At 38.0% G+C, this 26,298-nt stretch overlaps 1 protein-coding gene across 1 annotated transcript in view; it reads right to left on the bottom strand.

Moving 5' to 3' along the window:
- Nucleotides 1-26,298, bottom strand: part of ANO3 (anoctamin 3) — a gene marked incomplete at both ends in the record, with an annotated part of 386,431 nt that overhangs the window by 25,150 nt on the left and 334,983 nt on the right. The window contains 4 exon segments of the mRNA XM_079709019.1: nucleotides 3,104-3,140; nucleotides 12,541-12,705; nucleotides 13,235-13,375; nucleotides 13,792-13,874. Coding sequence (XP_079565145.1) covers nucleotides 3,104-3,140; nucleotides 12,541-12,705; nucleotides 13,235-13,375; nucleotides 13,792-13,874 — 426 coding nt within the window.

Here is a 26,298-nt window from a genome sequence, read left to right on the forward strand (position 1 = left end):
TTCTTGTTTGCCTAATGTTAATATGGTGACATATGATTTTATTGTTACTATTTTCTTGATATAGATGCTTCTATTGCTGAATTGACCTCTGACAAAATAAAAACTCTTTTTACCAGTTGACCTAATTTGTTTCTTGGAATCCAGGTTTATTTTTATAGATAATTAATATTACAGATAAATCACAGTTCATTATTATAGTTACTTTATTATTTGGAACAACTGACAACCATTCTGATCTAATTCTCAACAACTATAAAACTAGGCTGAAAAAATTATCTCTTGGAATCAAATGTTATATATTTCCTCTCTAAAAAAACCTTAATGTGATAGAATTGAAGCTTTGATTTTTGTGTGTATGTGGTTTTTGAAAATAAAATATTTGGACAAAAAAAGAAATCAAGGGGCTTCCCTGGTGGCGCAGTGGTTGAGAGTCCGCCTGCCGATGCAGGGGACACGGGTTCGTGCCCTGGTCCGGGAAGATCCCACATGCCGCGGAGCGGCTGGGCCCGTGAGCCATGGCCGCTGAGGCTGCGCATCCGGAGCCTGTGCTCCACAACGGGAGAGGCCACAACAGTGAGAGGCCCGCATACCGCAAAAAAAAAAAAAAAAAAAAGAAATCAAGACAGTGTTTGGCCTCCTCTAGAAAGTTAAACCTAATTTCTAATTTGAAGCATAAATTTGCAAGCCAAAAGTTACACAGAATATAATGTCATATATATTATATGTATATATTTATATACTTACAGGTATATACATGCAATGATATTATATTACTTTAAATAAAATCTCAATATTTTATTAATTTAAATCAATACAATTCATTAATTATTAATCAACAGTTATGAATCCACAGGCATTATGGTATGAGTGACAGATGGAAAAATCAAATATGAAGTGAATACACCTGGAACTTAGCACAGATAACTGTTCTGTTTCCTACTATCAACTGTGGCCCCCAAATCACTTGCTTAGATTTGCTTCTATCTTGGGTATAAAGTACTTTAAAAGTTAATAAATATAACGAATCAGAGCTCGAAGAAACCTTTGAGACAATCTAGTTCAAGTGTTTTGTTACCCAACTGAAGAAATTGTAGCTCAGTGGGTTTAAAGAACAATGAAAATGATGAAAAAGATCATTTCCATTTATGGAGCACTTGTCATGTGTCAGGCAGCCAACCTACAATGGTGAAACAAAAAGTATTATCATTCTCATTTTACCAGTGAAGAAACTGAGACTCAAAAAGAAAAAAAAAAAAAAAGGAGGAGGAACAGAGGAAAGAGGAGGAGGAGGAAGAATGGAATGGAGAGAGGGGAAAATTTGCTCATAGTCATGTAAGTTCCAAGTGATCATGTCATCCAGAGGATGAACTAGGAACTAGTTCTTCCCTCTACACACTGTTCCTTCTCCTGTTACTTGTATTTGTAAATACATTATAACGAAAGTGATATATCATAATAGAGTCATACAGTTCCTCCACCAGAGTCAATGGAGTCTGTGACTTCTGAGTTTAAATTCTACTTATTTAACTTAATTAATTATCTTGGTTTTCTTATCCATAAACTAGAGATCATACTGTCATAGAGTTGTGATGACAATAAAACAAAATAATGAAGGAGAAGTGTTTTGCTTAGCCCAGTGCCTTGGCTCTGGTGAGTTCTCAAACAATAAAAGATCACTGCTCAAACAAATCTGTGATAAAAATTTTGTACCCCAAACTGGGGGACCAAAAAATTAAGTTCGAAGATAGAAAAAAAGACATTTTCTGACATGTAAGGTTTTGAGAAATTTACTTTCCAGGTAGTAAAATAAGGAATTAAGTTAAGACAGAAGAAACATAGGATCCAAAAAGTAATGTCCAACCGAGAAAAAAAAGGTGAAAGGAATTCCCAGAGTGCTGGTGAAGAGAAGTGTAGATGCAGCTGAGCACAAGCCCAGAGGGTAACCTATTGAGACTGGAGGAGACAGTGGTTCAGGGAGGATAACTCTAAGAAGAAAATAAAATGAATACGATACTTGATGCTTTTGAATGTATTTAGAGAGAATTTAGAGTTATGGCAGGAAGTTTGGGATAAATTAAGGAAAGTATTGTAGACAATTAAGCAAAAAAAGTGATATTATTAGCTTCATGAAAATATAAAGGTTGTGTAAGAAAGGAAGGATCACAGTACACACCATGCCTTAGATGTGAACATAGTTCTCTAGACACAATGATTTGAACACTAATTATTCATTTGGCTAAAACTGTTGGTACAACTACTTTGGAAGGAGGGGAATTAAGTCCGTTTTTAGCCGGTGATGGATGGGAAAGTGTGCGGGGACAGGACACTGCAGGGAATAAAGACTTAAGTTCTTGTCTTTATGATGGGAAGGCAATCACTTCCCAAAGCTGGAAAACCCAAGAATGGCATGCAGTTTAGAAATAGGGTAGAAAATAACAGAAGAAATTAATTGATAAAATGCTAAAAAGCTGTCCCTCAGGGCTATGGAAAATAAGAATGGGTAATGTGGCAAAGGACTGGTGTTTATTATAAATCTCTTAATAATCTTTTGCCTTTTAAATTGTGTACATGTAATATGACACTTTGATAAAAATAAATATTGGGGGTGGAAATCACAAAGAACTGAAAAGGTAGTGGAAAAAAGCAATTCCAAGTAGGGAGAACTAGGTTTGCTAATTTCTTTTTTTTTTTTTTTTGCGGTACGCGTGCCTCTCACTGTTGTGGCCTCTCCCGTTGTGGAGCACAGGCTCCGGACGCGCAGGCTCAGCGGCCATGGCTCACAGGCCCAGCCGCTCCACGGCATGTGAGATCCTCCCGGACCGGGGAGCGAACCTGTGTCCCCTGCATCGGCAGGCGGACTCTCAACCACTGCGCCACCAGGGAAGCCCTAGGTTTGCTAATTTCTAGTAAGATTTTGTAACTATACACATTGCCTCTCTATAGTTATGTGATGTAGTCTAACTTCCTATGCCCCTTCTTTCACTTTTATTGACAATTATATAACTAAAGTTGATATCAAAAACATATAAAAATGCTAAAGTGTGTAAAGCAACTGCAGAATAGTATGCCCATGTTACTAAAGAGTGAAGAAAAATGGACTTACCTAAATTAGTGAGAAGGTAAGCAATTTTTTCGTAAGCCTGTAATAAAAGAAAACAAATAGTTAATATTATTATTTTCTTTTAGAAAAGGCTGTTATTTACACTATTCAAGAAACATCTAAAGTATATTCTACATAGTGGCCACATTTTTAATTAAGCAGAAGCAAGTTTTAAATCTTACTCTACAGTGCTTTATATATACACATACACACAAAATACATGTAATAAAAATGTGTTGTAAATATGTGTATATATACAGACACACTTGATTTCTGCAATATGTCTTTTCTGCTAGTTATCTTTATTTCCACTTTATAAATCAAAGAAATGAGACTTTAAAAAACCTCAAAGACATTCAACTAGTTAAGGGCTGACCTGGGATTTGATAATCAAATTATATGTGCTTTTCACTACACTGGAAGGTTAAGTGGAAGTATGTCTTCTTTACTATTGATAAAGAATTTTCCAAACTATGACAAAGACAGTGGGCAAAGTTGCATTCCTAAAGAACAAAGCTGGTTTGGTGGTTATTTAAAACAAGATTCACTAGTCAAATCTGTTGAATCTGTAAGTCACATGCACAACAGATTTTTATAACATTTTTTATATTCTGCCACCTTCTCCTTGCCCCACCGTACTCTGTGTACCACTCATAAAGACTCAAGGAAAGAAAACATATTTCACTATATTCCAAGTAAATATAGCTGGAAATGTATACTTACTATGGACAGAAGGGTGATGTGTGTGTATGTAAATATGACTACATAACCCCACAATTCAACAAATTATTCTTTAGATTATAAATTCCAATAACCCTGCATATTGGCTTGCAAAATCAAAAAGGTGTCTGGACACTTTAAAAGTTGTTCACCTTCCCTGACTGTTCTTTCAATAGCACTATTATGATTATTCATCTTGACCATGATTCAATCCATCTCTTCCTAAGATTTAAAGTGTTATCTTGAGACAAAAGATTATATTGAGTACAATAGTCTCTCATTCTACCCCTGGTGCAGTTTTTTATTTTTTGAACTGTACACTCAAGTAATCATTTTCAAATTTTAGGACCCGATTAGCTTGAATTCATGAGCACCAAAGTTATCCTGACTTTGTTCTTTTCCATGCCCCATTTATCAACTAAGATGATTAGAGAAGGGTTTCCAGAGAGTATTGGAAGATAGCCTTATCAATCAGCAAATAGTACTTGAGTAGCTCCTGTGCCTCAGGCACTGAATTAAGTGCCCTCATGGGGACTGAGAGAAAATTTCATTTAAATAACTGCCATTTAGAGTATTTGGCTGGTGCCAAACTTTTATATATACTATTATTTATATTTGTCCTTACAACAATATTATCAAATAGGTATTATGATTCCCATTTTACAGAACAGGAAACTAAGGTTTAGAATGTAAAGCACCTAACCTGAGATAATACTTCTAAGCAAGTAGCAAAGTCGGGATTTGGTATCATGGCTCTCTTGTACCACCTATGCTGTGCCTTGTCACATAACCACTTCAGATTTTGTCTTAATACTTAGCACATAGACCTGTCTGTAAGCCTGGGATGGTGACATCTGCAGCTGATGTCCCAAGGGATTACAATAACCTAATAACCTTTGGAGGAATGTTATGAATCACAAAAGATGTTGTGCCACCCTTGGATATATTGCTCTTGGAAAGCTGTCTGGGGTAGTGGACAGCCTGCATCACCCAAGGCCCAAATGCCCATTGGCATCATCATGATGATGAGCTACAAAATCAGTCCATGCAGAGTGACATGTTAACTCACCCACAAAGTGTAGGAAGAAACCACAATGCAAATATAACCAACTGGATGGTGTATTACAGCAATCACATTAACACAGCAAGTTGTGTGTGTGTGTGTGTGGTAGAATGGATATGTACTTGGGGGAGGAGAGAATAAGGGGATTCAGGGTCAATTGTTCTGGTTACTACATTATATACATGTAGTATATGTATACACTACATAAATATACATCATTATATATATATATGCAATATATGTGTGTGTGTAAAACATATTTATAAATAAAATAAAATTTTAAAAGTATATAAAATACCATATTGAGGAACCTATGCTTTTAAAAATTATTCACTAGTGCATTCAGTAAGCTGATATTCTGTGGTCATATATATTGGGTTAAAAATATTTATTAGGAATTGCTAATGAGTCAGGTACTATTCAGGGAACCAAATAACAGTGAACCAAACATAGTCTCTACTTTCATGGAATTTAAACTCCAGCACTCAGAGACAGATGACAAAGAAATATGTAATTGGCCAGGAGATGCAAAGTACTGAGAGGAAAGATGAAGCAGGCTGAGGGGTAGAGAGTAGTGGTGGCACAGTGTGCTATTTAGAGGGTGGTCAGGGAAGCCTCTCCAAGAAGGTGGCATTTGAGCAGAGCTGCATGGAGTGAGGGAACCCAGCAGGGATGCAGCTCAGTATCTGGGGGATGCGGAAATTGTAAGTGCAAATGCCTGAGCCTGCCATGGGCTTGGTGTGCTTCATGAAAGACAAGGAAGGTAGAGGGACAAGGGTGGAGGCAGTAAAGGTAGTAAGAGATGAGTCAGAGAGATCTCAGAGGGAAACACCTTTTCAGGGCCTGGTAGGCTATGGTGAGGACTTTAGAATTCATCCTGAGCTGAGAAGTCATCTCCCTACTAATGCTTTGTTTTGGGGTGCAATGCAGAAATCAGTTGTGGGAAAAAATGCCAAAGGCAGAGAAAAAACAGCAAGGTTGTTGTGAAGGGGCAAATTAAGGAGTTGTACACATGTTTTAATGCTCTTTATCTCTGAGTCAGAGGCTCACAGTCTAACCTTCCTTGTAAAAAGGAGCTCCAAACAGACTTTTGCAGAGTCAAAAAGAGTCTGCACTTTTCCAGGAATCCCCCTTTTGAATTTCTAGAAATCGTGGACATACACATGAAAAAACTAAACAAATACATTTTTTTAAAAAAAGCTAACCTTCTTATTAAATGAGTCATTTGCCATTGCTTCCTTTCGAGGTTAAGATGTGTGGTCTAACACTTTGAACCACCCTATTCCATAAAAGCCTATTTGCATTGTAATTACCAGTGGAAATAAGGTGTTGAGGAAAGTCAGGTACATTCTGAGGTCTTTAGGGATCAGGCCCATGAAGGAAACATAGGAATGTATTCTCTGGACTTTAGAGATGGAAGTGGATCAATAATGTGGAAGAGCCAGAACCAGCATGAATACACAATAGCCAAGTGTATTCAGGGCTTTCTGTTTTTTTTCCTTCCTTTTGGTTATAGTGTGCTCTATGCATGGTACATGGACTTTAAAATGAGAGGAGGAATACCAAAAGGAGTTTATCCTTTCATTGACAATGCTGAAATGGTTTAATTGGCTTAATCCCAGAAGTACAAGAGTACTTCTGCTGTGATGTTTCTACTTTTTCTTAAAAATTACATGTTAAAAAAAATTACATGTTAATCATGAGACCAGAGAACTTTCATTCTTAAAATAATTCTTAGATTAATTGAGGTTTGATTGTCAAGCAACAAGATTATACACTTTTTTTTTTTTTTTTTTGCGGTACACAGACCTCTCATTGTTGTGGCCTCTCCCGTTGCGGAGCACAGGCTAAGGACGCGCAGGCTCAGCGGCCATGGCTCATGGGCCCAGCTGCGGCATGTGGGATCTTCCCGGACTGGGGCACGAACCTGTGTCCCCTGCATCGGCAGGCGGACTCCCAACCACTGTGCCACCAGGGAAGCCCCAAGAATATACACTTTTTAAGTAACTGCACATTTTAAATTTTTATTAAAATCTTTTTGGAAGTATTTCCTAATGATGGTTAACCATGCTACTTATGGCACCTCCAGTAGCATTATATTTTGAGGGGCAGCAAAATAAAGAATAAAAAGGATGGGATTTGTAAAGAGCAACTCCTGGTTTCAAATTCTGGCTTTGTAGTTTTTTAGCTGCATGCCTGGTAAAAGATGTTACAGATAATAACTTGAAGTTTTAGTTATTGTTGAATTATTTGAAATTTATCTTTGAAAGATGTGATTTCTTATCTTGGCTGTGTATCAAAATCACCTTAGCTCCTTAAATCACTGATTTCGTAATGGTATTTTGTGGACTAACTGGATCAGAATCACTTGGAGAGCATTATGGGAAATTTTTTGTTTTAAATACGGACTTCATAGTCCTACAAAGAAGATTCTGAATGAGACTCAGGAATCTGTAGTTTTTCAAAAGTGTTTCAGGTGATTTGATGAGCATAAGAGTAGGAAACAATCCTTTAAGTTACTTTTATGATCTGTAAAATGGATCTGTCATCAAATTTTTATTATCTTGATCCATATTTCTCTCCCAAATTAAATATTTGTAGGAATGCCACAATCCACCTGTTTTAGAAGCTTAGAGAATATATATCCTTTGATTGTTAGTTTGAATGAAATTAACAAGGGCAGAAAACTTGAAAGACATTGAAAATATAATTCCAGTAACAAAAATGACTTTGAGCACATACAATATTCAAAATGCTAGGATATTTGGAGAATAAAATATTTAAAATGTATTGAAAGAATATATTCTAAATGTCTTTTAGGCATTAGGCAAAGACCTGGAGATATAAACATGAGGAAGCTACAGCCCCTGCTCATGAGGAATTTATAACCTGATGGCTGGAGAATAGGCATATCCCAAACACTGTAGCAGAAGAGCATTCACAAAAGAGATTGTTTAATCATATCAGGAGAATCTGATAAGGAGGGAGAATAGACCTGTCCAAGCACCTGTGAGAAGAACAGACACAAAGAGATTCTTTAATTCCACATTTGGGATTGAGAAAAAATTTTATGAAAGAAGTGATCCTTAACTGAAATTTTCAAAGATGAAGAGATATTCTTCAAGGAGACAAAAAGAAAAAAAGGTCAATAGAGGAAGCACTGTGAACCAAGAGATGGGTGTGAAATAGCAGAATGCCAGGGAGCAAGCACAAGTGGTTCTATAGGCTGGACTGCAGGGTGTGACAGGGAGGGGGCAAGACACAAACTCCAACAAGGGGAGAAGGGAAAACTGGCATTAAATAATGGAGACCTTCCCATGCCACTGATGTCAGAGGCAATGGGAACCTGTTATACAGATCTGAGTACAAAATAAAATGATCAAATTTGTAATTTTTTTTTTTTTTTTCGGTACGCGGGCCTCTCACTGCTGTGGCCTCTCCTGTTGCGGAGCACAGGCTCCGGACGCGCAGGCTCAGCGGCCATGGCGCACGGGCCCAGCCGCTCCACGGCATGTGGGATCTTCCCAGACCGGGGCACGAACCCGTGTCCCCTGCATCAGCAGGCGGACTCTCAACCACTGCGCCACCAGGGAAACCCTCAAATTTGTAATTTTGAAAGACCCTTGCAGCAGTGGTGTGAAAGGGAGATGGGAAGAGTGGAGAACAGAGACAGGAAGACTAACCAGTCAGAAGGCTGTGACAATAGCCTGAGCTAGAAATGACAAACAGCTGAACTAAGGAAGCAGAAGTGAGGATGGGGAGCAGGGAATGGATAAGAGTGATGTTACGGAAGCACAGTTCACAACAGTCACTGATATGATGAAGGAGACAAAAGTAATGCATGAAGAATGACAAGGTTTCTGGTTGTGTACCTTAAACATGAAAAGTTCAGTTTTAAAAAATTATTTGGCTGATTTAAACTATTTTTCCATGCACTCATTTCATAGTTTCATGTATATGGCTTATAGCTGAAAAGCATATTAGATTAATAGAATATTTTAACTGAGTCCAAATCCCTCGTTTGGGGAATATGGTAGCGCAGGGATCACAAAGTCAAGCTATTAAGAAACATTTGGGGCTTCCCTGGTCGCGCAGTGGTTGAGAGTCCGCCTGCCAATGCAGGGGACATGGGTTCGTGCCCCAGTCCGGGAAGATCCCACATGCCGCGGAGCGGCTGGGCCTGTGAGCCATGGCCGCTGAGCCTGCACATCCGGAGCCTGTGCTCCGCAGCGGGAGAGGCCACAACAGTGAGAGGCCCGCATACCGCAAAAAAAAAGAAACATTTGTATGAGTACATTTGAAAAGTACATTTGTATGAGCTGTATATTTAGAGTTGTTCTGCAAATAACAAAAGATAGCATTTGGTATTCTAGGTGAATCTTTTTGGTGGTATAATTTTTTAAAGAGTCTGATATTTCGATATTAATGATGTTAATCTATCCTTATTTGATTAAGCTCTTAAATTGATCTTGTGTGTTCAGGTGAGTCAGAAGGGCTGTTTCATAATCTGTGAAGTGCCTTAACATCCTGGGTGGGAAGGAAATGCATAAATTCAAAAGGGCATTATTTTTTTTACACTGATTGAATCTGAGAAATATAACATTCCTTTCACATTTGTTGAGTTGGCTGTGTAATTCACTTCTTTTATGCTAAATCCATTTTAAAATCTTCTCCTGAGTTAGTTGCAAGGGCAAAGGAGAAGTTGTATGGTCTACTTCACTTCTAACAATCCCTGAATCTGAAAGCCAAAATGCTCAACAAGTAGAAATAAACATTTAGAAAGAGAAAAGTAAGCTCTGTTTTCTCCTGGGAACTATGGATGCTTATTTCATAGCACTAGGCACTTACATGGGCTTTTGTATTTAATTAAGTAGAGCTAGTGGGATTTTAAGGATCTCAAAGGATGGTTTCTATGATAAAAATAGTACTATCCTTACCTGTCTACAGAGGTCTTTGTTGTCTGTAAATGCAAGTACTTTGGAAGAAAGAATACACTAAGCCTCATCAAAAATATAAACTTAGTGAGAAGAAGTTGTATCTGAACCTATAAGAGAGAGGAATGTATGTTGGAGGGTCAATTGTGATTCTAGGGAAGGGGTGATCACCGAGGATAGAAATTAGAGGGGGAGCAGAATCAGAGTTCAAGGGACTGGGAATTGAGAAGCACCTGGAATAATATAAAACTGGAGCCTGGTACATCAGTGAAAACTGCAGCCAGCCTGATAGAAAGTAATGGACTTTTATCAGGACACTAAGTTGAGGAACTGATGATTCAAACTGATGAAAGCCTGGGCAGTGTTCAGAGGGGCAGGGGAGAGGGAGAGAGCATAAATGAGAACAGAAGGAACAGATGGGGAGAGAGAGAGAGAGAGAGAGAGAGAGAGAGAGAGAGAGAGAGAGAGAGAGAGAAAGGGAGAGTGTGAGTGTGTGTCCTGGGATGTTAGCCATTGATAAGCCTGTTCCTTACTTGGTGAAAGACGAAATTTAAAAAATGACCCAAAGTTGCTACCTAGGTGGCTGCGGTTTTATGGGTAACTCATATATAAAGTAAAAATAAAGTACATTCCAATTCTAATTTGTTCCAAATTTTATATCATGGTAGAATGTTTTAAAAATAAAGGCTACTTTTTTCTGATTATAAATCAAAACATACATATAGAGATAAATATTTGAATGAACAGAAGAAATATATATTATTCTGAGATATAACCACTATTAACATTTTATTGTCACTCTTCAAAATGCAGGTGTGTTCCAATGGAAATCAAGTGAAATTGTATACCCTTCTTCCGTAACTGTATTCCATGTACTTAAATAATATTAAAATTTAAAATTCAACCAACTTACTAAGGATAAGAAATTGGAACAATTTAAAATCAGACTAGCTGATTGCTAGTATTACCTAGAAATAAATACATTAACCACTTAGCTTCCTTTTCCTTAGATAATGAGATCAACCACAATAACCTATGCCCACTGGAAAACTGCCACAATACACTGGTTTTGTTAGAAACAATTTTTTTCCCAATCTGCCAGAATAGTTAATATAAAAACCATAAATATAAAACTCTACAGTGTCCATGCTGTGAATGGTTCCTCCTTCAATGTGGTGACTTTGTGCAATGCACAACAGATACTTCCTTATATAGGCTACCTCACAAGCCTCTCAATCCTAGCACTGTCTTTTTTCAATGTTTATTGTTCACTTTATGAGTCAAAAGCATAAATTAAAATACTGTATGGCTTATTTGGAGATACAGTAAACAACATTCTTCTTCTGCAAATTAACCTAAACCTGAAGAAAGGAGACTCCAGTAGAAAATATTAACTATTGTCCTTGCATTAATATTTACCCATTTCTCAGTGACTATTTATTTTCTCTTAAGAACATCTCTGATAAGTTTAAAGTTAAACAGTAAATGGTTCCAGTTCCCTCCCGACTAACCATGTAACATCAGTATCAATCCACGTTTGGAACCAAATGCATATTACCTGCTTATGTTATCAACATCATTGTTTGTGTATTGGTCAGCCCTCTATATGAATTATCTCACCATGTAAATATATAAGCACTAACACTTACTATATGCATAATCTGGGACAAGTTATTTAAGCTCTCTGAATTTCAGCTTCCTCATTTACATAATGGAGAAAATATTGACCTTGTGGTGTTGTTGGAAGAATTAAAGGAAAGATATTATTCTAAATGTGCCAATAAGTGCCTCCTGTCTTCAGAAAATGGGGCCCCATCCACAGATCTTGCTGAAGAGGTAGACCTAAGCATAATATTGTCCTTTCGGCCATAGACATTTAGTTCATAAGTCACTTGGTATATGTGAAGTTGAGCCAATCAGATGCTTTCTCTGAGAAACTAGCACATTGAAACACTGGATGATCTAAGTTAAATAAATTACAGAAATTGACCAACGTGGTCATGAATTTAGAGCCAATGAAAATAACAAAAGCATAGCAATGCAACAGTATACTAGACTCTGAAAGGGAGGCCATGGGTGGGCAGATAGTCTCTTCCTGATAGAATGGAGCAGATATGCAAATAGAATCATTGGAAAAAGAGGTAGAAAGAAAGGAAAAGAGAAAGAGAGAGGGAAAGAAGATAGAGAGAGGGAGAGAAAAACAGAGGAAGAGGGAGGGAGGGAAGGAAGGAAAAAAAAAACTTAGTCCCAGAGGAATAAAAATGGAGTAGCTGTCTGATTGTTTTCCATTTCACATGAGGTCTTGGAGATAAAAAGGCTACACTTTCAAACAGAATTTCCTATATCTTTCCAATAAATTCTCCTCTGAGGTTGAGTTTGTTAGAATGGTTTTCTAATCCAAACAATCCCTTATCTGAATGAAAAGAGCATAGCACCATTTCTAGCACACACTAGATACTCGATGAATGGAAGTTGTCGCTAAACAAAACTATAAACCCAAAGAGTAAGGAAGACAATACAACTGTCGGTGATTTTAATTTTTTAAAAATCCATCATGTAAACCACATAAATGAAATATTTTCTGTTAAGCCAAATTGTCTTTGCCAGAAATGATACTAGGTCTTATTTTGACTGCCTGTAAATCCAATCCAAGTATAAAGGAAACACAGTCTTCTCCTTTACCCAACTCCTGTACACCTATTGAAAAATTTGTAAACACTTACAAGATTCAGTGCCATAATGATCACAAAATTGATACAGACTGCAGCAGCAGAAGTTGCAAACTGCCAGTGTTGTTTGATGAAATTCCACTTGAATGATGCAAACTGTTCCATGACAATCAGGCGATACACGACGACTGCAAACACGGCAGTGATCACCAGAGAAATCTACAATATGGGAGACCAGAGGAGACATCCACATTGTGCATCGTTAACAAAACAAAAGCAACTCCATAGATCCAATACACTGACCCCAAAAGCTAAAGAAATTTACTTTTCCAAGAAAGCATATGTAAATTTAAAATTTCCTTTAAGGAACTAATGTTCATTAGAGTCAAAATAAATGGTATAAGATTCAGTTGTTTTAGTGGGATATGCTGTTCAAATCTCCACTTTCGCATGAATGCTTGGTTTTAAAACAAAATATCTAATTTTAAGATGACCATATAATTTCCATTTTATCTTAGATGATCTTTGTTTCTCCCAAAGAGTGTTTTATTTAGGGATATGCACAAACTCCCTTTGTAATTATTCTGTGACCTGCTGTTTTTATTTTGTTTAATAGTATGTATGTACTACCAAGGTACTGAACAGGATACAGTGTCTTACATCCTCAGGGTCACAAAATGAGTTGGTATCCTAGAACGTCTTTCTAAACCTGGAATCCCACATTCTGAGATTTATGGTTATATTTTACCATGAAGAATATTCCTGAGATAGAAACAAGAAGCCGAGTGACTTTGTCTGAGGAAGGCTGATGCGGCTCAGGTTTTCCACTAATGGGATTCACTCTCTCCATCTTGTAATACTTTGCTTCAAACTGGGGACGAAGTGTTTCCTATGAGAAAAACTAAAGTTAACTAAATATCTGTCATAAATTTTTTAAAAATCCAATACTTAATAAATTTCTGGAATTTGGCCTACTTTTATATCAAGTCTTGGCAAAGAAGCAAATTGTAAAAAATTAGATGAAAGTTATTTTAGGGTTTATTTAACCCTAAACTATATTTTAATTAGCACAGTTTTCCACTAATGCAATTTAAGGAAACATCATAGAAGTGCTTTGAAAAAATTACACATTTCATCATTGATCTTTACTGTCTTCATAAAATAAGAATCTTGTTAGTAAAAAAAAGTCAAGTAAAAATTGAATGGTGTTTAGCTGCTTCCTGCTTGGACATTAAGGACAGTGAATGATTTTCTGTACCATATGTTATTCCAGTTTCTTTATCTCCCGGTTTCTTAACATCTTACCTCCTCTTCTTCCCATTCAATAAGGTCCCAAGTATAGGTCAGTGTACTTCTTCTCCTTTTCCAAAACTCCAGGAAGACTGTGGCTATAAATAATAATATTATTATTATTATTACAATTCTTTACCTGACCATATCCCACTCTGTTATCATTGCCTTTCTTCTTGTATTGATGCATTCACATCTTATTATTAAATAATTAAAATTAACTACATTTGTATTAAATTTATACAGCTGGAATTTTTTTCCCTTACCCTTTTTTCCCTATCTGTGTAACTGCTATCAGCATGCACTCCTGATGGAGAGTGATTTTTTTTTAATAAATTTATTTATTTTATTTATTTATTTTTGCTGCATGGGGTCTTCGTTGCTGCATGCGGGCTTTCTCTAGTTGTGGCGAGCAGGGGCTATTCTTCGTTGCAGTGCATGTGCTTCTCATTGTGGTGGCTTCTCTTGTTGTGGAGCACAGGCCCTAGAGCGTGGGCTTCAGTAGTTGTGGCACACGGGCTCAGTAGTTGTGGTTCGTGGGCTCTAGAGCTCAGGCTCAGTAGTCGTGGCACATGGGCTTAGCTTCTCCATGGCATGTGGGATCTTCCCAGACCAGGGCTCGAAACCGTGTCCCCTGCATTGGCAGGCAGATTATTAACCACTGCGCCACCAGGGAAGTCCAAGAGTGATTCTTTTTATTGGAATAAATAAGCAGAGATTTTTGTTACAATAGCATGATCTTGATCTTGTGAAACTGGGTTGGAGATGAAGCGGGAGATAAGAGGCCTTCAGTGGAAAAAGGAACTTTGTTGTCAGGGGAAAGCAGGGCTTCATGTGCATCATTGGAGGTAGAGAGTATTTTGGAAAATCTGAAGATGATACCCCATAATTCTGCTCCTTAGCAACATGCATTGTATTTATTTTTTCACTCCTACCTCTCTGACTATAATGACATACTTTTCTCAACGTTACAAAAATTTCAAAGATGCACATGCTGCATCCAACCCTTGTACTTCCATTTCTCATGTCCATTTCCAGTGGCTTTCCTCTGTGATCTAAAGTCAATGGTACAGAGTAACAGAATCATAGGGTCAAGCATGTAAGAGAGGTAAGATTCTGTATGTAGTTTGTTCCAAGTTATTTTAAATTCACAGAAAACAAGGCCCAGAGTCACTGACATAAATCACTGACCTTGTCCAGAAATCTGCCAAAGCATCTACAACACTTTATTACACTTTTTTTCTGTACCTGCTTTTCCTCACACTTGAAGGTAAGTTTCTTCAGGCCCTTTTTTCCTTAGCGTTTTTAGTACTTGGCACACTGAAAATGCTCAATAAATGTTTGTTAAATTGAACTGAATTACTGAATAGAATTCAGTGATTGTGACTAACTCCTGGGGGAGTGTTCTTTGCATTAATCTAGAGGTTTTCAAATTATGCTGTATGGAATTTCACTAAAGACATTGGAAGAAAGAGAGTCCCTCACCAGAGAATCCCCTTCTTTTAATATACATATTGAGCAATCATGTTCAATTTCATTTGGAAAAATAATTATTGTTTAAAAAGTTTTAAAAACTACTTCACTGTACTTCCAGGTGGGGGAGTGGCTAATGAGAGGGGCAACAGGGGCAAGAGGTCAATTCCGAACACAAATGAAGTTAAGTATGTCTGAATATGGAGCCCAAAAAAGAATTCCAAGTATTGTTTTCATCAGAAGAGATAAAAATTTAAAGCTTTCTCAAAAGGAGACCCAGCTGAAATGAGAGTATATCAGAGCAACCTCTCTGACATAGCCAATTTGTACAACACCCAAGGACTACTAAAGAATCCTCCATTCCCTAGATTTGTTTTCAGCAACATCTGCAAGCATAATGTGCTTTCCCCACATGGTATTGCAACATCACTGTACATGAGTTAGAAATAGAAACCTCACTAAACAGGTTCTACAATTAATAGAAGGACCATGAATGTGGGACATTTTAAATTTCCCTGCCTAGGGTAAGTTACTGATTTTCTGGTTAATGCCTTATAGCAATACAATTAGTAGAGTTTTTTGCATGAATATCTAGTAGACTATTGATTAGTAGACTAATCAATATAAAGAGCCTATACATATGTGTGAAACAGCAGATTTTGAATATTTGGACTGAACTGTACTTGACACAGCCTCAACTGGTTAGTTGTAGAACTGGCTAGTCAAGACCTACTTTTATTGTTAAATTTCCTCTTTGTCTAAGGACATGGAATCTCTCTCTAACTTTACTTCCAATTTCCCTCTCCTTCTTCTCTCTCTCTAAAAACACTAAGTAAGAAATAAAATAACAAGCATCTGAGTTCTAAGAACATGAGAAAGCCAGCATTTGAACTATAATCACTGAAAATCTTCACCAATTTCTGAAATCAGACTTCATATTTTTTCCCCTAAGCAATTTCATTTAGAAAGAAGCTACACATAAATAGCACCATGCTATATTAAAATAGGAGAACTCTTACTACAGTCTTGACCAGAGCAGACTCTTAAATTTGATGTAATGTGTCTCTCTAAGCTAACTCTTCCTGTCAGTATGGTATTGGCATTTGTACATTAAATACTCATTCAGTAGCATTTGTTCACATTAACATGGATACTCTCAATTGATTTGCTAAAAAAATTAGGTGTCTGCACAAATAAGCTGTCAGCTTTTTGACATGTTTTTTAAATTTTTTTGGTACGCGGGCCTCTCACTGTTGTGGCCTCTCCTGTTGCGGAGCACAGGCTCCGGACGCGCAGGCTCAGCGGCCATGGCTCATGGGCCCAGCCGCTCCGCAGCATGTGGGATCTTCCCGGACCGGGGCACGAACCTGCGTTCCCTGCATCGGCAGGTGTACTCTCAACCACTGTGCCACCAGGGGAGCCTGACATGTATTTTTTATAAATACAATGTAATCTTTTTAAAGTTCTGGATTGATTTTTCTCAGGACTTTTCCTCATCTTACCATTCAACTATTTGATATGCTTTCTTTACTTAACTTGGTCGAACATTTTCTGATTATAAATGTAACACCAACAAAAATAACTGGAACAACTCCTGTATTATTCACTTCTGAAATACAGGAGTCTAGGAGGGCCTGCCATTTACTAGGCTTTCAATAAATGTATGCTGAATGAGTGAATTAAACTGTAAAGAACAGAAGGCACCTACAATTCCACCATTCATAAATAGTCACTATTGCAATTTAGGTAATCCTATCCAAAGTATTTTTCTTAAGAAGTATAGTTAGGACTGATATATCTCTGGTACTCAGAGATAAAGCCATATAGGCTGTTCATTTATGACAGAAAAAAAGAAAAAACTGATTCATAACTGAACCCTCTAAAAGTGTCATACTCCTCACAGGCTGGCCCTTCTTCCCTAGGAAACCTTCACCAGGATGAAGTATATGTAGAGTTAACCCCTGGAACAGCGCTGGCCTCCAGGAAAGTGCTCCAGAACTAAAGTCTATATCCATTCTGATTGGCCAGTACAGAGCCTTAAAAACTCTTAAATATTTGCTCACTTTATAAGCATCCCCCTAGAACTGGATACTTAGAACTGTACTTAGCACCATAGATGAATGATGACAACAATATAAGAAATTACTAACTTCACTTTTATAATAAATACAATTTATCTTCTTGATCAAGTTATAATGACCCTCAAAAGACCACCTAGGAATGACAATGTGGTGCTGGAGAAAGGGCATGGCATGGGGTACAAATGTTCTGGGTTTGAGAGTTGCCTATATTCTTTTTTAATTGTGTGACCTTGGACAAATGACTAAACAATGATAAGCCTTTGTTTTCACAACTTAAAAACAAGAATAGAAAAACTGTCTTTATGGCAGCATTGTACAAATTAACTGAGGTATAATTTGTAAGTGGTCTAACTATGCTTAATTCATTTTAAGAGAAAATAAATTATAATAACCCATTTTTTTCAACATTCTGTTCGTTGTTATACATAAGGAACTTTGTAGGCAAAGTTCTTGGCTTACATTGTATAAAGATACCGTATATTTTTCTGCAGGAAATATGGGCTATTGTCAATTATTTATATTTTGATTGTTTCACTTTTATAAAAATTCAGTCATAATTGTCATAACACTTTCCATCTTTTGCTGGTGACACAGCAAACAGCTTATATTGTCCTTTTTCTTCTTTTGTATTTAAGATGGTAAAGCTGCCTCTAGAGTAAATAATTCAATTCAAATTTATTTTTTGAGAGCACGATGCTTGTTTATTCTTAGAGAGAGCATACAAAAAAAATGAAAATGCGTTCCATCATAGTCCCAAAGAAGAAGAAGAGAACTACTATTTACTGAGCACTTTCAAGATCCCAGACTTTGTGCTAGATGTTTTTAATTGACTCCTATTATTTCCACAACAACCCAGGTGGAATAAAGTTTATTAATCTCCTTCACTAGAGAAGCAAATCGAAACTCTTGGAGGTTAAGTTACCTGAGGAAGTCCCTTGGCTGAAATTCACACCCAGATCCAAACACTGACCTTTCTCTATGCCAAAGGAAAAAATATTTTTAAACATGGTTTGGGAGAGAACTTTTTGAGCTACATAATTTGCAACATCCTTCTGGGAAGAAATTAGCATTATAGACAAAAGGTTTAAGCAAATTTGTAAAGACCTAAATGAGACTGAGAACTTCTGGGAGGTTAGCTGCTCAAACACCGAGAGGTCCATCAATCAGAAGTCTACAGTCTTTTGGGGGGACTTTCAAGATGGCAGAGGAGTAAGACATGGAGATCACCTTCCTCCCCACAAATACATCAAAAATACCTATACATGTGGAACAACTCCTAGAGAACACCTACTGAACACTACCAGAAGACCTCGCAATTCCCAAAAGGCAAAAAAATCCCCATGTACCTGGGTAGGGCAAAACAAAAAAGGAAAAACAGAGACAAAAGAATAGGGATGGGACCTGCACCTCTGGGAGGGAGCTGTGAAGGAGGAAAAATTTCCACACACTAGGAAGCCCCTTCACTGGCGGAGACAGTGGGTGGCAGGGGGGAAGCTTTGGAGCCATGGAGGAGAGCACAGGAACAGGGGTGCGGAGGGCAAAGTGGAGAGATTCCCACACAGAGGATTGGTGCCGCCCAGCACTCACTAGCCCGAGAAGCTTGTCTGCTCACCTGCAGGGGGAGGGGGTGGGGGCTGGGAGCTGAGGCTTGGGCTTCAGAGGTCAGATCCCAGGGAGAGGACTGGGGTTGGCTGCGTGAACATAGCCTGATGGGGGCTAGTGTGCCATGGCTAGCCGGGAAGGAGTCTGGGGATAAGTCTGGAACTGCCTAAGAGGCAAGAGACCATTGTTTTGGGGTGCTTGAGGAGAGGGAATTCCTCTCCAGTGTGCCCACAGAAGGCAGAGCACTGCCTAAATGAGCTCCGGAGAGAGGTGCGAGCCACAGCTATCAGATCGGACCCCAGAGACAGGCATGAAACGCTAACGCTGCTGCTACAGCCACCAAGAATCCTGTGTGCAAGCGAGGGCACTATCCACACACACCCCCCACCAGGAGCCTGTGCAGCCCACAACTGCTAGGGTCCCGTGACCAGGGACAAGTTCCCTGGGAGAACACACAGTGCACCTCAGGCTGTTGCAACGTCACATAGGCTTCTGTGACCTCAGGCACACCTGGCATTCCAATTATAACTACCGTACCCCTCTCTCCCCCCAGCCTGAATGAGCAAGAGCCCCCTAATCAGCTGTTGCTTTAACCCTATTCTGTCTGGGTGGGAACAGCAGCCTGAGGACAACCTACATGCAAAGAGGGGCCGAAACCAAAGCTGAACCTCAGGACCTGTGCGAACAAAGAAGAGAAAGGGAAATTTCTCCGTGCAGCCTCAGGAGCAACCAATTAAATCCCCACAATCAACTTGATGTACACTACATTTGTGAAGAGACAACGAATCATCCCAAAATTGAGGCAGTGGACTCCGGAAGCAACTGTAGATGTGGGGTTTGCTGTCTGCAACAGATTTCTGATTTTTATGTTTATCTTAGTTTAGTTTTTAGGGCTTGTATTCATTGGTGGATTTGTTTATTGGCTTTGTTGCTCTCTTTTTTTGTCTTTTATTATTATTTTTGTTTTTATTTTAATAATTTTTAAAATTTATTATTATTACTTTTTCCTTCTTTTTTTCTCCCTTTTCTTCTGAGCCGCATGGCTGACAGGGTCTAAGTGCTACAGCCTGGTGTCAGGCCTTAGCCTCTGAGGTGGGAGAGCCAGGTTCAGGACATTGGACCACCAGAGACTTCCTGGCCCAACGTACTATCAATAAGTGAGAGCTCTCCCAGAGATCTCCATCTCAACCTGAAGGCCTGGCTCCACACAATGGCCAGCAAGCTCCAGTGCTGGATGCCCCATGCCAAACAACTAATAAGACAGGAACACAACCTCAGCCATTAGCAGATAGGCTGCCTAAAATCATACTAAGTTCACAGACACCCCAAAACAAACCACCAGACGTGGCCCTGCCCACCAGAAAGACAAGATCCAGCCGCACCCACCAGAACAGAGGCACCAGTCCCCTCTACCAGGAAGCCAAAACAAGCCACTGAACCAACCTCACCCACTGGGGGCAGATACAAAAAACAATGGGGGGCTTCCCTGGTGGCTCAGTGGTTGAGAGTCTGCCTGCCAATGCAGGGGACACGGGTTCGTGCCCCAGTGCGGGAAGATCCCACGTGCTGCGGAGTGGCTAGGCCCGTGAGCCATGGCCGCTGAGCCTGTGGATCTGGAGCCTGTGCTCTGCAGTGGGAGAGGCCAGAAGAGTGAGAGGCCCGTGTACTGTAAAAAAACAAAAAAACAAAACAAACAAACAAAAAAAAAACAATGGGAACTACGAACCTGCAGCCTGTGAAAAGGAGACCCGAAACACAGTAAGTTAAATAAAATGAGAAGACAGAGAAATATGCAGCAGGTGAAGAAGCAAGGTAAAAACCCACCAGATCAAACAAACGAAGAGGAAATAGGCAGTCTACCTGAAAAAGAATTCAGAGGAATGAGAGTAAAGATGATCCAAAATCTTGGAAATAGAATAGAGAAAACACAAGAAACATTTAACAAGGACCTAGAAGAACTAAAGAGCAAACAAACAATGATAAACAACACAATAAATGAAATTAAAATACACGAGAAGGAATCAATAACAGAATAACTAAGGCAGAATAATGGATAAGTGACCTAGAAGACAAAATAACTACCGCAGAGCAGAATAAAGAAAAAAGAATGAAAAGAATTGAGGACAGTTTCAGAGACCTCTGGGACAATAGTAAATGCATCAACATTCAAATTATAGGGGTCCCAGAAGAAGAAGAGAAAAAGAAAGGGTCTGAGAAAATATTTGAAGAGATTATAGTTGAAAATTTCCCTAACGAGAGAAAGGAAATAGTCAATCAAGTCCAGGAAGCGCAGAGTCCCATACAGGATAAACCCAAGGAGAAACATGCCAAGACACATATTAATCAAACTATCAAAAATTAAATACAAAGAAAATATTAAAAGCAGCAAGGGAAAAGCAGCAAATAACATAAGTGAATCCTCATAAGGTTAACAGCTGATCTTTCAGCAGAAACTCTGCAAGCCAGAAGGGAGTGACAGGACATATTTAAAGTGATGAAAGGGAAAAACCTACAACCTACTCTACCCAGCAACTATGTCATTCAGATTTGATGGAGAAACTAAAACCTTTACAGACAAGCAAAAGTTAAGAGAATTCAGCACCACCAAACCAGTTTTACAATAAATGCTAAAGAAACTTCTCTTGGCAGGATACACAAGAGAAGGGAAAGACCTACAAAAACAAATGGAAAAGAATTAAGAAAATGGTAATAGGAACATACAAATCAGTAATTACCTTAAATGTAAATGGATTAAATGTTCCAACCATTAGACATAGACTGGCTGAATAGATACAAAAACAAGACCCATATATATGCTGTTTACAAGAGACACACTTCAGACGTAGGGACACATACAGACTGAAAGTGAGGAGATGGGAAAAGATATTCCATGCAAATGGAAATCAAAAGAAAGCTGCAGTAGCAATTCTCATATCAGACAAAAGATACTTTAAAATAAAGACTATTACAAGAGACAAATTAGGACACTACATAATGATCAAGGGATCAATCCAAGAAGATATAACAATTGTAAATATTTATGCACCCAACATAGGAACACCTCAATATATAAGGCAAATGCTAATAACATAAAAAGGGAAATCGACAGTAACACAATCATAGTGGGCGACTTTAACACCCCACTTTCACTAATGGACAGAGCATCCAAAATGAAAATAAATAAGGAAACACAAGCTTTAAATGACATATTAGACAAGATGGACTAAATGGATATTTATAGGACATTCCACCCAAAAATGAAAGAATACACAGTATTCTCAAGTCTCATGGAACATTCTTCAGGATAGATTATATCTTGGGTCACAAATCAAGCCTTGGTAACTTTAAGAAAATTGAAATCATGTCAAGTAACATTCCCGACCACAACGCTGTAAGACTAGGTATCAATTACAGGAAAAAAAACTCTAAAAAATACAAACACATGGAGGCTAAACAATACGCCACTAAATAACCAAGAGATCACTGAAGAAATCAAAGAGGAAATCAAAAAATACCTAGAAAAAAATGACAATGTAAACACAATGACCTAAAACCTATGGGGTGCAGCAAAAGCAGTTCTAAGAGGGAATTTTATAGCAATACAAATCCTACCTCAAGAAACAAGAAAAATCTCAAATAAATAACCTAACCTCACACCTAAAGCAATTAGAGAAAGAAGAACCAAAAAACCTCAAAGTTAGCAGAAGGAAAGAAATCATAAATATGAGATCAGAAATAAATGAAAAAGAAATGAAGGAAACCATAGCAAAGATCAATAAAACCAATAGCTGGTTCTTTGAGAAGATAAACAAATTGATAAACCATTAGCCAGACTCATCAAGAAAAAAAGGGAGAAGACTCAAATCAACAGAATTAGAAATGAAAAAGGAGCAGTAACAACTGACACTGCAGAAATACAAAGGATCATGAGAGATTACTACAAGCAACTCTATGCCAATAAAATGGACAACCTGGAAGAGATGGACAAATTCTTAGAAAAGCACAACCTTCTGAGACTGAACCAGGAAGATATAGAAACATAAACAGACCAATCACAAGCACTGCAATTGAAACTGTGATAAAAAATCTTTCAGCAAACAAAAGCTCAGGATCAGATGGCTTCACAGGAGAATTCTATTAAACATTCAGAGAAAAGCTAACACCTATCTTTCTCAAACTCTTCCAAAGTAGAGCAGAAGGCAGAACACTCCCAAACTCATTATATGAGGCCACCATCACCCTGATAACAAAACCAGACAAAGATGTCACAAAAGAAGAAAACTACAGGGCAATATCCCTGATGAACATAGATGCAAAAATCCTCAACAAAATATTAGCAAACAGAATCCAACAGCACATTAAAAGGATCATACACTATGATCAAGTGGGGTTTATCCCAGGAATGCAAGGATTCTTCAATATACGCCGATCAATTAACGTGATACACCATATTAACAAATTGTAGGAGAAAACCCATATGATCATCTCAATAGATGCAGAAAAAGCTTTTGACAAAATTCAACACCCATTTATGATAAAAACCCTCCAGAAAGCAGACACAGAGGGAACCTACCTCAACATAATAAAGGCCATATAAGACAAACCCACAGCCAACATCATTCTCAGTGTTGAAAAACTGAAACCATTTCCTCTAAGATCAGGAACAAGACAAGGTTGCCCACTCTCACCACTGTTATTCAACATAGTTTTGGAAGTTTTAGCCACAGCAATCAGAGAAGAAAAAGAAATAAAAGGAATGCAAATCAGAAAAAAGGAGTAAAACTGTCACTGTTTGCAGATGACATGCTACTATACATAGAGAATCCTAAAGATGCTACCAGAAAACTACTAGAGCTAATCAATGAATTTGGTAAAGTAGCAGGATACAAAATTAATGTACAGAAGTCTCTTGCATTCCTATACAACAATGATGAAAAATCTGATGGAGAAATTAAGGAAACACTCACATCCCATTTACCATTGGAACAAAAAGAAAAAAATACCTAGGAATAAACTTATCTAAGGAGACAAAAGACCTGTATGCTGAAAACTGTAAGACACTGATGAAAGAAATTAAAGGCGATACAAACAGATGGAGAGATACACCATGTTCTTGGATTGGAAGAATCAATATTCTGAAAATGACTATACTCCCCAAAGCAATCTACAGATTCAATGCAATCCCTATCAAACTAATGGCATTTTTCACAGAGCTAGAACAAAAAATTTCACAACTTGTATGGCAACACAATAGATCTTGAATAGCCAAAGCAATTTTGAGAAAGAAAAATTGCGCTGGAGGAATCAGGCTCCCTGACTTCAGACTATACTACAAAGCTACAGTAATCAAGACAGTATGGTACTGGCACAAAGACAGAAATATAGATCAATGGAACAGGATAGAAAGCCCAGAGATAAACCCATGCACATATGGTTACCTTATCTTTGATAAGGAGGCAGGAATATACAATGGAGGAAAGACAGCCTCTTCAATAAGTGGTGCTGGGAAAACTGGACAGCTACATGTAAAACAATGAAATTAGAACACTCCCTAACACCATACACAAATATAATCTCAAAATGGATTAAAGACCTAAATGTAAGGCCAGACACTATCAAACTCTTAGAGGAAAAAAAAACATAGGCAGAACACTCTGACATAAATCACAGCAAGATCCTTTTTGACCCACCTCCTAGAGAAATGGAAATAAAAACAAAAATAAACAAATGGGACCTGATGAAACTTAAAAGCTTTTGCACAGTAAAGGAAACCCTAAACAAGATGAAAAGAAAACCCTCAGAATGGGAGAAAATATTTGCAAACAAAGCAATTGACAAAGGATTAATCTCCAAAATTTACAAGCAGCTCATGCAGCCTAATATCAAATAAACAAAGAACCCAGTCCAAAAATGGGCAGAAGACCTAAACAGACATTTCTCCAAAGAAGATATACAGATTGCCAACAAACACATGAAAGGATGCTCAACATCACTAATCATTAAAGAAATGCAAATGAAAACAACAATGAGGTATCACCTCACACCAGTCAGAATGGCCATTATCAAAAAATCTATAAACAGTAAATTCTGGAGAGGGTGTGGAGAAAAAGGAACCCTCTTGCACTGTTGCTGGGAATGTAAATTGATACAGCCACTATGGAGAACAGTATGGAGGTTCCTTAAAACACTAAAAATAGAACTACCATACGACCCAGCAATCCCATTACTGGGCACATACCCTGAGAAAACCATAATTCAAAAGAGTCATGTACCACTATGTTCATTGCAGCACTATTTACAATAGCCAGGACATGGAAGCAACCGAAATATCCACTGACAGATAAATGTATAAAGAAGATGTGGCACATACATACAATGGAATATTACTCAGCCATAAAAAGAAATGAAATTGAGTTATTTGTAATGAGGTGGATGGACCTCGATTCTGTCACGCAGAGTGAAGTAAGTCAGAAAGAGGAAAACAAATACCGTATGCTCACACATATATATGGAATCAAAAAAAAAAAAAACAAGGTTCTGATGAATCTAGGGGAAGGACAAGAACAAAGACACAGATATAGAGAATGGACTTGAGGACATGGGGAGGGGGAAGGGTAAGCTGGGATGAAGTGAGAGAGGAACACTGACATATATACACTATCAAATGTAAAATAGATACCTAGTGGGAAGTAGCTGCATCACACAGGGAGATCAGCTCAGTGCTTTGTGACCACCTAGAGGGGTGGGATAGGGAGGTTCGGAGGGAGACTTAAGAGGGAGGGGATATGGGGATATATGTGTACATATAGCTGATTCACTGTTATACAGCAGAAATTAACACAACATTGTAAAGCAATTATACTCCAATAAAGATGTTAAAAAAAAAAGTCTACAGTCATTTGATCTGACGCCATTTTTGTTTTGTTTGGAGTCTAAAAAAGATTACTAACCATTCTCTTTTCTTATATGTCTCTACGAAGACCAAAATCTTTGCATTGGTCTTTTAGAGAACTTTTCGTTTGCAGTGAAACTCTAATAAAATATTGACACATGCTTATAACTTAATTGTCTGAAAAGAGTATTTTTTTCCTTTATTAGACCACTATATCTGAATTTGTGAAGACGGACATGCAGAGGTAAGCATGATGCTTCTTGGTCCACAATTCAAGCAAATACTCAGTTAGTCCCAGGATAATTAAATTGCTTATATTTACAATTTTGATGTGTCTAAAAGCTTCTTCTATACATAGCCAGAATTTCTGACTTTTCCAAATATTGGGTGCTGGAGTGGCCGAGTGTTTTTGACAGTTGACTAATGGAATGTTGAGGCAGGGATACATTTAGTTTGGGCTTAGTGAGATATCTT

The sequence above is a fragment of the Hyperoodon ampullatus genome, assembly GCF_949752795.1.
Source record: "Hyperoodon ampullatus genome assembly, chromosome: 7".
NCBI classification, from domain to species: domain Eukaryota; kingdom Metazoa; phylum Chordata; class Mammalia; order Artiodactyla; family Ziphiidae; genus Hyperoodon; species Hyperoodon ampullatus.